This window comes from Melozone crissalis, unplaced genomic scaffold (genome assembly GCF_028551555.1).
Source record: "Melozone crissalis strain CALT ecotype California unplaced genomic scaffold, PUWL_Pcris_2 ptg000107l_1, whole genome shotgun sequence".
NCBI classification, from domain to species: Eukaryota; Metazoa; Chordata; class Aves; order Passeriformes; family Passerellidae; genus Melozone; species Melozone crissalis.
In genome coordinates, this window is record NW_026535884.1 from 336,602 (window position 1) to 350,452 (window position 13,851).

Genomic DNA, 13,851 nt, shown 5'->3' on the forward strand with positions numbered 1-13,851 from the left:
ACAGCCCTGGCCTCCACCCGGCACGGCAGCGCTGGGGAAGGAGGAGCAGCCGAGGCAACCCCGCTGGCACAGCAGAGCACAGCACGGAAGAAAAGCCCTCTGAGCAATTCCCACAGGCAAAGCCTGGGAGCTTCCCTTATGAGAGCCAGTGCTTTCCAACCCCCAAACCACGGCAGCCACACGTACAGGGTAATTAAGCACCTTCCTTTTTTCCATGTGATTTCCCCAAGTTCGAGATAAACTGTGTATTAAAAAGCAAACCCAACATAACTCCTGAGACAGCTGTTAGATACCATCTCTGTTTCTCCTCTAGCAACACAATGAGCCTTTCTCCTCCCTCTCTCCATTTTAGAAACAAACAAGCAAACTGAAAACTTCACCCAGCAAAGCCTGGACCGGCGCAGGACGTCCCCGGCGTATTCTCAGACTCCGGAACCGGGGTAAGCACAGCTCCAAGAGCGTTTAGAAAACCAAGAGGAACAGAGAATCTGTACTAACCCGACAGCCTCCTTTCTGTGACTATTCATCCTTCACAATCCAACAGGACACACCAGCCAGTAAACAAACATGGAAGGGAGGGACCAACTTCAAAGCAAGTGTGTAAATCTTACATAATTTGAGGGTTTGAGATCTTGCAGCAACCTCTTACCCAACGAGGTGTCAGATGATCCAAGGAGGTCAGACCTGTAGCAGCCACGGTAAGTAGGACGCTCTGCATCTCACTCTGCCCAGCCCGGCACCGTCTGTCCACAGGGACCTGGGGCTGGGCATTCTTGGGAATTCACTTTCAGGAGGAGAACAGAGCCTTTCTTTCATGTGTTATCACGCCAGAAAAGCTCTCTGCTCTCAAATGGATGAAAGATAATAAATACGTGAATGCCCTTAGAGCCAGGATCTGCTGGAGATGTGTCTTAATTATTTTTGGTTTTTAAACTGTTTTATGAGGTTCTCATATTTAAAACCGATGATTTCTGGACATCTGCAGAGAACACCCCACAGCCATGGAAGAAATGAGGATACAGGCCTGAAAACCACTTCCCTCTCACAGAAAGGATTCTCTAAGAGGTACTTTTCCTGCCATCCTAGATTTCCAAGTGTCTTCTAGCCAAAACCATCGCTTTGAGCTAAATAAAGCAACTGAGCACTGAAGCCCAGACATTTCTCAAAGAGAAGGAATTAAAAGGCTCCACATCTCGCTCCTCCAGACAGCAGAGTGCAATCATGGCTGGAAGGACCAGGAAACAAAGGAACAGGTCCCCTACCTTTGTTATGGGCCACTTGCGAGGAGGGATCACAGAGAAGTCCTGTTTCTTAATGCCAAAGCTATTTTTGTTCTTATATTAGGCACTTAATGAATAATCATGCAAAGACTTTATTCACTCTATAATTCACACATCTACACAGTGCACGTCTCCCTGCTCCTCCTTTTGGAAACTCAGCTTCCCTTCAAGATTTAAACAAAATCTGGACCACATCCCAACATGCATAAATTTTTTCTCCTCTATACAACACATCGAAGCCCTCACCTCTCTGCCGAGCCTGTGATTTTCCACTCAAGAGCCACGCTGCCTTCTCCTCTCCGAGCAGCATTAGGAGCTGACCACAAGGATCTGCACTGGGATCCCTAATCTGCTGCTAAGGAGATTTGCACTTAAACCCTTGATGCCATCATTAGTGGTTTCGGCACTCGCCACGTCACAGCCAGGCTGCGCTCGGCGCCGGGACAATGGGGGCAAAGCCAAGCGCATCAGGTACACGGTTAATTCAATGGGCAAAGATTAGGAGATGATACTAATTTTTATTTTTTCCCCAATAAGGCTTATTTACTATTAATTCCCATCCCTGTGACTTTATTTAAGTACAGCATGTTCCAGCTGAGATTATTTGTAAAGTTAACGCCCAAGTCGCATCGCTACGCCTGGAGGAGACCTGTTCTCCCAGCCCTCAGGTTTTACAGGGAAGGTTCTCCTTCTGCATCTATGCCTCCAACATCCTCTTTGGGAAAAAACCACCAAAACAAAACCAACAAATCACTGTATTTGCAAGTTCAAAGGGAGGTGGTGTCTAGGCTTTAATTGGAACAGCCCAGGAAGTGGCTGGATTTTTCCTTTGATCACTGTAATGACTGGTGCTTTTTCAAGAAGCGTTCAATACAGCCTTCCTCTTCTGCTATTCACCCCTCCATGTGAATATTCATCAGAAATTATTAAACTGCCCTTTATTCCAAAGGTCTGTGCAGTGGGGATGCTCTCCCCCAGCTCTGGTTGCTGTGTCCATCTGAGCTTTCTGACTCCACCACCGCTGCAGATAAGCACTTCCAGGCTGCGATCCTCTAATCTATTTTAGCCACGATTCACATCCTTGGGAGCTGTGTGTCTCCCAAGGAAAGGCGAATGTGGCCTGCTGGTGCAGAGGGAGGCAGCCACCACACATTTCCCTGTTTTCCTTGGCTTTCCCGGGGCTGCTTTCCCCCTGCTCTCCCAGCGTGCAGCAGGAAGGGAACACATTTCTCTTCCTGCCTCCAGGATCCCTCACACTAAGCCTGGCTTCTGAGCAGTAACACGGGCAGCTTCAACTTCCCTGACCTCAGCTAATTCTTTCCTTCCCTCAGCCTACTCAAGATGATTAAGCAAAATACTTGGAAGGAAATCAAAGCCTTGAAAATGCAATTAGAAGTGACCATTTTGTTAATACGCACACGCACAACCCCAAAGTCAAACCCAATCCAACAGCACCTGACCTTTGGGAAAACAGCAATTTTTAGCAGCTCCCATGGACTTAAGGAACAGCCCAAAGTCTCCCACAACGCTGGTGGGAGCAGTGCTGTCCACATAGATCAGGTTTTTCCCACTATTCCTAAAAAAGGAGGTTAAGAAGACATGAAATTGTGAATTCTCACACCAGACACTGGCTCCCACAGACCTACAGCTGTCCAGGGGTTACTTAAAAATATCATTTTCATCACACATCCAGATCGTTCTCCCCCAGCTGAGGAAAAAGCCAGTTCACCAGAAAGTCTAGAATAAGCTGCCACAAATCCTCATATTCTCTAGCAAAGATTCTCATCTCATTGCAAGAAACCTTTAAAGCACTGAAATAACAATAATCTCTTTAAGAACAATAAAATAATTTGAAATCATCAAAATAGTTATCATAGTAATAAAACAGAAATATTTTTCTAGGGCAATTGCCACTTCACCCATCCACAACATATTTTTAAGACTCCTTTCCTGAAATTAACTTGAAAAATGATTTTTTTTCCTCTGCCTGTAAAGAATCAAATGCAATTTGAGAAAGCAGCAGTTGAGCTTCTGGGCCCTGACACAGAAACAAAGGCTGACAGCCCAGATTTAGATAAACACCTACTTCTGCACATTTAGGAAGAGGCTTAATTGCTTTGTCACTTAGAGCCAGCAATTACCAACTATTACTGGGAGTGCAGCAGTGGTGGGGGGTATTAATTGCAGCCAAATGTCCACTCTTTTTGGGCAGCTCATGCCAAGAAAATTAAATACTAAATAAAAAAGAAATTAAAACCCCTCCTTGTTATAACATTTTTAAGTATTTTATTGTCTATTTATATGGGGGGGGGGGAGGTGGGGGTGGGTTCTCCCAGAGGGGCCAACTAAGATAGAATTTCTATTTAATTTTGAAATTGTGTCAAATCACGGCAGAGGTGGTATTAGGATGCTGGGGCAGGCTCCAAAATCGCCCTTTTGGGGGATTTTTGGGGCTGTATCCTTCAGCGAGGAAACCAGTGCTTAACTTCTAGAGCGAGCAGAGCATTTAAGGTTTAAAACAAATAAATAAACAACCGAAAATAGGTTGAGAAGGGAAAAGGGTGGTTTTCCCCCCTCAGATACGGCTCTGACACAGTCGCTGCTACTTCATTTCTCTGCACTGTGTGAAGGGAAAACCTTCACGCAGGAGCGAGAGCTGCTCCAGCGCTAAGGTGGGGGAGGGAATCTATATATTTTTTTAATTTAAAAGGCTTTTTTTTGTGGCAATGGCGGTGTTTTTCCGCGGGGCTCGGCCGGCCCCGCCCCGGGGGCGGCGCGGCAGCCCCGGCCGGCTCCCGCCGGCTCAGACCGGTTCTCAGCGCAAACAACCGCCCCCCGCCCGCCGGGGCACCGCGGCGGCGAACCCCCGCTTATTCCTGCAGAAACACCCGCTTTTTCTGCAGAAACACCCGCTTTCTCCCCACAAAACACCCGCCTTTCCCTCAGAAACACCCGCTCTCCCCGCCCCCGAAACAACCGGGTGAGGCGACTCCGCGGCCGCGACGCCATTACAGCGGCGGGCGCGCTCCGCCGGCTGTGAGGCGAGAGAAAGCGGCGGGGTTTCGGAGCGAGATAAAAATCTTATTATGCAACGCACATTTTTCATAGATTATTGCCGAGTCCAGGGCTGAGGTAATGCGGGCTGTCAGCAGCTGGGGCGGGAGGCTGAGGGACAAGCGAGCTGCGGCCGCTCCCTGCCAAGGGCGCCGAGGCACCATTTCTTCACCATCCGTGAGGAGAACTTTGATATATCACGTTGTTTTTTTTTTTTTTTTTTTCCCACAGAAGGATCTATTTTGTGGTTACACATGCACAGGTACGTCTTTTTCGGCATATCTCGAGTATAAAGGTTTGCTTTCTGTATTGTAATCTCTCCAAAGCCATCTGAAAACGTTCTGCCTGTGCTCAATCTCAAGAAACCCGATACAGTCCCAAGGGTAAAAAAAACCACGTTTAAAGGATGGTCTCGGTTATATTTAGCTGAGCAGCAGCACAGGCTGACACGAGCAGAAACACAACGAAGAACAAAGTGAAAACGCTCGACGGTTGTTAACAAAAACCTGCGAGTATTTGAGGTGGATTTTTTTTCTAAATTTTCCTTTCCCTAATTCACATTTTGCCGCAGAGAGAACATTAAAGCAGCACATGGGTTTATGTGAACAAAAGGTAAGGATGAGGTGTTTCACCTGACTCCTGACAGGATTTACTGTTGCCTTTGTGCAGTGGAAAAGGCCTCCTACTCTAAGAAATTATTTAATTTTCTTTTATAAATCTTAACCTAATTCTTTTCCCATACAAACACGAGCCTGCTCAACCCTGTCGTTCTACCAGAAGAGATTTAAAATTTTCAGCTCATCTCTACAGTTCCAAATGGATGTGGAATTATTTAACCTCGAGAAAAGCCATCTCACAGAGGCTTCAATAAAGACTAAACAGCTACATTTAACCTCATTGTTCCTGATTTTTCATCTGTCCTCAGCACAGGCATCTCCAAACCCACTCAAACTCCCAAATCCCAGCTAAATCAGTGATTCATCACTTCTGGCAGCAAACGACACGGGAAGGAGGAGATGAAGACAATGGTAGAGAAAGGTTTGCATTATGTAATGAAACTAAAACTCTTTTTTTCTACTTTCACTTCAGTTGTTGAAATAGGCTAGGAAAGTCCCTGACTAAATAAAATACACAGGAGGTTTCAGGGAGCCTGTTTTTCCCATGATTAAAATTCTCTTGGCAGTATTTTTCATCAGTTTATTTCAATATTAAGACACGCACATATTCCATTCCAATGGTAATTCCTTGCTCCAGAAAGAATTTCATCACAGAGAAATCTAAAATTAAAACCAATCTCTAATTACCTTCTGCCTTGCCCACTTGTCACGAGAACTTTAAATACAGCTATAAGAATTACAAAAAAAAATCCCTTTTCCAATATCTGTAAGTGCAACTTCTTCCTGTTTCTTGATTTCAGGAAGACTGGAATAACTGTGCTCACATAGATCTTGGTGAATATAAAACCAGTGTTGTATCTAAGCTGAAAATGCTCTTTTAATTTCCCAATCTCTATTTCATATTACAAGCTATAGAGAAATAGTCATCTAAGTAATTATTCATCCAGCTCCAGCATCCTGGAGATGAGACAACCAAACAAACACTCTTAAAAATAAATTAAAGGCGACTACATTACACATTATAGGAAATTATTCATTTAACTGGTAAATCCCCCAGCATCCTCCACATCAGACAATTGAATAAACACTCTTAAAAAATAAAGTAAAGGCCAAGGGAAATCTCAGGTCGCTTATCTGCAGATGGAACACATGGGGTGTTCACGTTTTTACAGCCTCAACATCACCTACAGGAAATCAAACACTTCTGCCTGGGTTTTTGTAAATGAATTCAAACCCCATCCCAACAATTTTTAGGAGTGAAACGCTCTGCTCTCAGCACTGGGTGGTTCAGCACTGCTGCAGCAAAACTTTGAGAATAATCACTAACACATGGAGCAGCCAGAGACGTGTCAGGCCATCTGACGTTACAAAACTGAATCAAAAAGCCCAGAAATTATTTTTAGTGCATTAGAGCACCTCAACAAGCAGCCTAGAAAAGAGCTTTTGCTACAAAAGAAAAAAAATCTAAAAGCAGGGACGATGTTTCCAGGAGGTTGGGCAGGGCACAAACAAAATCTTGTTTGCTTCCTATGGGATCACCCAGCTTCCATCCAGAGCCAGCTTCTTCCATGACACAGTACAGAAAATATGTTTGCTAATGTATCATTTGTGGTGTGTGTCTGAATCACCAGAATGGAGACAATGAAGCTTCTGGTGGTGGCAAATTATCATTTTCAAGGGCTTTTTTTAATTCTTTCAAGGTGATAAAAAAATTCCACCAACCCTTTTCCACTAGATAGGTGGGGAATGAGCAATCTTACACTAAAAAGACTTCAAAACACAAATTTCTCCTCAAATCCACACAGGAGCCATCCACATCCAGCAGCTTCCTCACCTCAGCAGGCAACTTCTGAGAGGCCACAGAACACCCCAAATAAAGCCTGGCTTCAGAGAATACTGGTTATTTTTAATGTGTTCTTTCTGGTTTTAGTTTCTAAATTACTCCTTGCAGCACCATTACCTGCAAAGGCCTCCAAACAGCAATTTAAAGCAAAGTTTAGTGGCTATCCAACACAACAAACTCTGAACCTTGTCAAGATAAAGGCTTTTTGAGGTTGTTTTTTAATTTTTAAGCAAGCAGTGTTTCTCCAGTATTGTCAAGGCAAATCAGCGTTATGTACTTCACACAATTCCTGAAAACCACAAGCAAGGAAAGCCAGAGTTGTCCTTCAGCACCTTTGTGCTTTTTCACAGCTCCTCAAGGACAGTGCCCAGCACAAAGCTCCCACCAGTGCTGAACACCCAGTGTGTGCCCCAAACACCCCCCAGGGCAGGGAACACAACTCTGCCAGCTGAACCAACAGGACAAAACCCGAGTGACCAAATTCTTACATTTCAGAAGAATGCAGTGTCATAAAGACCTTAATAACACCATGGCCCCTCAAAATTGGCCATTTCCACTTCTAAAAATACATAAGAGAATTTCCAGCTTGCTGAAATCCTCGAGACCATGGAAACTGCAGGCAATAATTATTCTCCAGACAAAAGAAACTGGATATATCACACAGCAAATGGGAGCACCAAACAAGGGAGAAGGGACTGAGGCAGCTTTCGCTCACCAACAGTGTATGAGGAGCTTAATATTTACATGGCTAAATTTCAACTGTGTTGAAAATTAAACACTTGTGCTTTGAAAGGCTTCAAGGCCAGATGGGGTTTTGCTTCCCAAAGTAAAGAGAGGGTTAAATGTTTATTATTATCTAACTGATTGCTAAGAAACATGTAAAATTCTTTTCTGATCCTTCAAAATTAAATATACAATCCACCAGATTCTATTACTTGCTCGACTGAGTTTGATTTTATTGTATTAATAAGAAAAAAATGTTTTATTTCCTCCCAGAGTATCATCTACTTTTCCATTACTACAACTAGAAATTGCCAAGAAAATGAAATGCTCAAGCACAGCAGACACTGCTTTGCTTCTCATTAAATCTTAAAACTTGGTTCCAGTGGGATCATATTTAGTCCTCTCAAATTCAGAACAGGATTTCATCCTGCCTCGACATTCCAACAATGACATTTTATAAATATTACGAGTTTCTTGGACGCCTTTCTCATTCCACAAGGAGCAGAGAAGCACCATAGAGATTTTTTCTTCTTCCCCTTCTCGAGATTTTTTTTTAAACCTTAAATGTAACCAGCCCTCCTTTCAGTCCATTTTCTCTAGGATTTTTCTGAGACCTCTGGAAGTCTCACAGATTTTTCTGAGATGTAATAAGCGTGAAAAATCTTTGACAAAGGATTGTCTTTATTCAAGCATTAAGGTCTCATAGAGAGAGGTGCTGGAAATAAACAAGTGCCTAAAAGCAGCCTAAAAGTTGTCTTAAATGTTCACCTGCTCTCCAGCTGAGACAGGACCTGGATTTCCAAATCCAGGAGGAGAAAACAATAATTAAAAGAAGTAAATAAATATGCATGTTTCTTTAGACATGAGGGGGTGGGGCAATCACAAGAGGAGACACTGATTTCCTCATCTTCTGTACACTCTCTGTGGGTGTCAGCCCATCTCACCCTTCCAGAAGGTTCAACATTCAAGGGAAGACTTTGTGAGAACAATCCCCTTGGTCAGAGAGTTCTGACAGTGGTAAAATTCCATTCACAGTGATAAACACAGAACCCTAGAACAGGCTGGAAGGGACCTTAAAGTTCACCTAATTCCACTCCCTGCCATGGCAGGGACGCCTTCCCCTGTCCCAGGCTGTTCCCAGCCCTGCCCAGCCTGGCCTTGGGCACTGCCAGGGATCCAGGGGCAGCCCCAGCTGCTCTGGGCACCCTGTGCCAGGGCCTGCCCACCCTCACAGCCAGGAATTCCTGCCCCACATCCCAGCTAACCCTGCCCTGTGGCAGTGGGAAGCCTTTCCCCTTGTCCTGTCACGCCAGGCGTTTGTGAAATCGAACACTCTACTGATACACTTATTTACTTAATGAATATTTTCAGTTTTAGAAAAGACCTGGTATGCAAAGGAAACGCTGCCAACTCTGCAAACTCTCCTGAAGAGCAGAGCTCTCCGCCAAAGAGCATAAAATATTTATGGGTGCAACTGCAGCTTTGTGGCTTCCACTCTTAGGGTGAATTCACTCTTAAAAAGCCAAATATCAGACAGGCACTTCAACACGAATTTTAAAATTATTAAAAGAAATCAGTGCTTTTCCAACACCTTTTTTTCTCCCCCATAGGTATTTTGTAAAGCCATGCAAATACAGAGCTATTCCAGAACCAAGGAAACACATTCCCAGGAATTGCAAACTTGGATTCTTTTCTTTTAATTCTTCCAAGTCTACAAATTTTCCTGTGAGACAGCAGGGCGAGAAATGGGAAGGCAACAAATCAACCTTGTGAATGTCAGCAGTGTCAGTGAACAAGAAGAAACAGAACAATACCACTCATCATTTCCCAAAGTAAAAAGTAGCTGACCTTAAAATTTGCTTTTTCTCTCACTGAAGCAAATAAAAGTGACCCCATTCTCCAGACACACAGGCAGTGAGGTGTTGTGTCTGTACATCCCTCCTCTGCCCAGCCACCATCTTACAGATGCACCATGGATACACCATGCCTCAAATGATGTAAAAAAACTTCTTAACCAGTGCAAGAGAATATCATTATTATTACAGCGACTTGAGGAGGTCGCTGGGGTGAGAGAAGGATGAGAATCTTGTTAAGCTAAGAATAGAATAAAAAAGAATCTGTAACAAAGTTCTGTATCTAAAGAATCTGTCCCTGAGCTTGCTTCTGTGATTAGCCCTTAATTGCACACATAGAAGATGAACCAATCACAGGTGCATCTTATTGCATTCTACAGTAACTGATAACAATTGTTTACATTCTTCTTCTGGGACTCTTGCTTCCCAGAAGATACACAAATCCCAAAGAAAAGATTTCTGTGAAAAAATGTCTGCGACACATTATCTTCTACATCTGCTTGAAATTCATTGTTGCGTTTCTATTTCCATCACCTCTCGCTCGCAACAATGGAATTTTAAAAGCTATTTCAGAATCTGGCACAGAAATGGGTCTCTGTTTTGGTTCTTGGATCTAACAAGGAAAACAACGACCAGCACCAGCATTGCCCTTGGAACCCTCAGTGCCAACTGAGCCCTTGGACATTTCACTGCGCTTCACCTCTACCTCAGCGACCAAAGCTTCGCCACAGAACACCTCCTGAGCGGAGCACCCGCGCAGCCACGGCACAGAGACCTACCTGTCGCTGCTGGTACTGCTGCTGCTGCTGAGGGAGTCGCTGCTGGAGGATCTGCTGCGGGAGCCGCTGCCGCTGGGCGAGCGGGCGGGCCGGGCGGCCTGGCTGGCCAGGCGCTGCGGGGACTGCGTCCTGGACTGCGACGAGTGCGGCGAGCGGCTCCGGCTGTGCTGGTAGTTCCGCTCCGGCCTTCTGCCTCGTACCTCCCGTGTAATGTCATCCCTGTAGATATCCCTGTGTACCACACTGGGCAATGTAAACTGCTCCCGAGCCCTAGGTTCGTATCGGGGGTCGTGAGCGTCAAAGCGGTTCGGGCTTCGGCTCCGAGAAGTGTAATAGAGCCCGTGTTGTAAGGTCCGCTCCCGAGGGTCTCTATAGTAATCCTGATCGTAATGTCGTGTCCGATCAAATCCGCCCGTCCCCCGCTCATGGTGTCCATAGGCACTATGTTCATAAGCACGCTCCCTGTTATCTGAAGCCCTGCATTTGGGAAGGGGGAAAAATATCGCATCAGAAAGGGCCAGGCACGACCAAAAGCAAATCATGCAAACATTCATGGCAGCACTCGGCTTATTGTTGCGACTGCTTCTCCGCTAACCGGCAATAACCTATCAAGCGAACAATGACAAACTTCCAAACATTTTACTTGACTCCAAAGTTATATTTGTATACAATCAAGCTGAGCAATCATTTTGGTTTAATCACAATATGGGGCTTTCATGACCAGCAACTTGCCTGCACAGGGAAAAAAATTCTGCTTTCCCATGCGGAGTCCTCATTTCAATTGTTCTTTTTCTTTTAAATTCTGTAAACAAGAAAAACTTCATGGTTGTGGACATCACCATTAAATTCTCCTTTTTCTCTCCATTTTTGCTTAAGAGCTTCAAAAATATTTTTTTTCCAAAATGTTGTAATTACTGGAGCTCTTGTAATTATCCTTCTGCAAAAATGGCATCACAAATTGGGCTGTAGCCATGAAAGCCTCCATGCAAAGCATGACCCATAGGTAAGAAGCTGCTTTCAAAAGGGGTGGCATAACCCATAGAGATTTCCCAGAAAATTAGGGGATTTCTTGTTGCTGTTCTAAAGTATTTAACCCTCTTAGAGGGAATTTTTGCTTTGACCAGATTGCTACAATCATTCATTGTAAAACTTATGGATGCTAAAGAATCCTCTCCACTACTAATGCTGGAACTGCAAGGATGCAGGTTCCCAGAACATACTAAGACCCTACACATGGACTGGGAATCCAATTTTTAGGCAGTGTTTTTGTTTGGACTGCTCCAATCACAGAATTTCTATCTGCACAAGCTGCTGATTTCCAGCAGCTACAGTCCAGTTCATTTCAGTGTTTTGAACATTTTAAAATGATAAAGGCTCAGTGATGTTCTGAGTTAGTGTGATCTCTCAAATAAAGAGATTGACAGATAAAGGAACACTACAAATAGTTGAGTATTCCAATTTAGACAAGTACCAAGATGGTACATCTTAGTTACATCTACAAAATGGAAGATTCAGAATGGTTACTTTGAACATTCAAAAAATACTTCCAAAATTCTAAATATGTCAGGGTAGCCAAAATTAATTTAAAAATTAATTATCCATCTTATAAAGGACATTTCAACCTTTTTTTTCAGCCTTCTCTCTCAGATTCTTGCTTTAGAATGTGTTATGAGTCACTTCAGTCTCCTGAATCCTGATAACCCAATTCTGCCTTGTGCCTCCTCCTCCTCTCCTGCATCACAGCTCTAGTTCAAATGGCAGAAATATTTCAGGGATCTTTTATAAACTGAAAATGGGATTTGAATCTTTTTTCGATTAGCATCTCAGGAAGTTCCTTCCATTCCTTCTCCAATGAATCATTAGATCCTTAATCCTCTCAATATATTCACTCTCTGTTGTTAAACTGTAACTCATATCAAGCTTTCTATAGGGCTCCCTCACATCTTGCCTGCATTTTTTTCTCTCAAATAATATATAAAAACTATTTAACCAGTGCAAGAGAATGTCATTATCTTCTACATCTGCTTGAAATTCATTGTTGCGTTTCTATTTCCATTACCTCTTGCTCGCAACAATGGAATTTTGAAAGCTATTTCAGAATCTGGCACAGAAATGGGTCTCTGTTTTGGTTCTTTTTTTCCCCTTTTGAAGGACCAAGATCAACAATTTTACAAACGATTGCCTTTAGCATCCTACAAAGTGTTAATCAGTGAGAGCTGATTTAATGAGGTCAGAGAAAAAGCAGTATTTTCTAGCAGGTTACTGCTACAGAGCTGACAGAAAGAACAAATCCTTATCCATGAGAAGGACACAGAAGACAGACAGAGGAAGCAGAGCTGAACAGCTACTGGCTACAGTGCTTTCTTCATTTATCTATTAGTACTAAGTGCTACTGGAGTTAGTGGAAAGAGAGGGTTTGACTTGGGTTAGGAGAGGGGCTAATATACACAGGGCAGGACATACCAACCTTTTCCAAGTGTGGAAACACGACCTATATTCCCAATTAAATCTAGGGAGAGAATTGTGAACATAACTTCCCCAATTTTGGCCCCTCTTACAGGGGTAATCCACCTTCTTAATGGGCAAGGGTGTCAAATGATATTTTAGATGAACCAACAAGAAAAAAAAATTCTTAGTGACAAGACACAAAAAAAAAAATTCCACTGGACGGAAGTAGTCCCAGACTGAAACCGTAACTCTGAAACCCCCAGACTTCTTTCTTGAGACAGAAGGCACTTAAATAGATCCATAATTTTAATTTCCAGCCCTAAGTCTGAATCAAGCAGCTGGTAGAAGATCCCCCGAGGCCCGAGGGCCCTGACGCTGCTGCCAGCAGGCATCCTCTGGCCGCCTTGGTAACCATCCAGCCCAGTCACTTCTCACTGGTGTATCCACAAACGGGTATTAGCACCACGTCCTTAAAGCTAAAGTATGTTTAATGTGGAGCAGCAGAGCTTTTTAGGAGGCTAGATAGTAATCCACTCCCCATGGCTACTGGCGTCTTGACTGTATACCATCCAATAAATTCAAGGCAGTAGTTCTTATCCCAGCTTTAAAAAAAAGTAAACTATAATTTCCAAAATTTAGTAATGTCCGTCATCTCTTTTTGCCAATACCATCAGAAAGAATAATCCCAATAACTTGGAAATGATGTAGATCCAAAATGGAACCATCACAAGCTGCCTTCGGTCTTCTCCATCCAAGCGTTATTTCCATCGCTCAGAGTTGTCGGTAGAATCCAAGGGGCCGCATCATTAAAGTCTACTCTGAATTTTGTGGTGACAATCCAATTAACATACCCGCTGCGTATAGTGAGAACTGAGAGCTAGGCATCAAGCTTTCACCGAATTCTACGTTCTAGTATTCCGAAGATACTCCACAGAGAACTTCACCACATGTTGTAGAGTAAGATAGCTCCATCTGGCAGCAGGGATACATCCAGCAAGGCCTTAATATTATCCAAGAAATGGGATCGCTACTTCTAGAAAAGAGTAACTCCAATATCGATGCTGGCCAAAGGAAATCTTCCATCTTAAAACCACCTTATTGCAAGTGTAGGTAGATATCCAACCAGCTGCAGGACACATCCTCTATGGATCCACAAGGTACCAGCCACTGGGATAGAAATCACTTCCGTTTCCAACCCAAAATAGGAAACATAGATAATTCCCAAAATTTTAAATCCATCTGGGGGCCCTAGAT

The 13,851-nt window shown here is 43.6% G+C and overlaps 1 protein-coding gene across 1 annotated transcript in view; it reads right to left on the reverse strand.

The window, feature by feature from the left end:
• The window catches only part of SPEN (spen family transcriptional repressor), a 66,611-nt gene that overhangs the window by 34,643 nt on the left and 18,117 nt on the right, over positions 1–13,851 (reverse strand). The window contains exon 3 of the mRNA XM_054291840.1: positions 10,150–10,626. Within this exon, the coding sequence (XP_054147815.1) occupies positions 10,150–10,626 (477 nt within the window). The remainder of the gene's footprint in view (positions 1–10,149; positions 10,627–13,851) is intronic.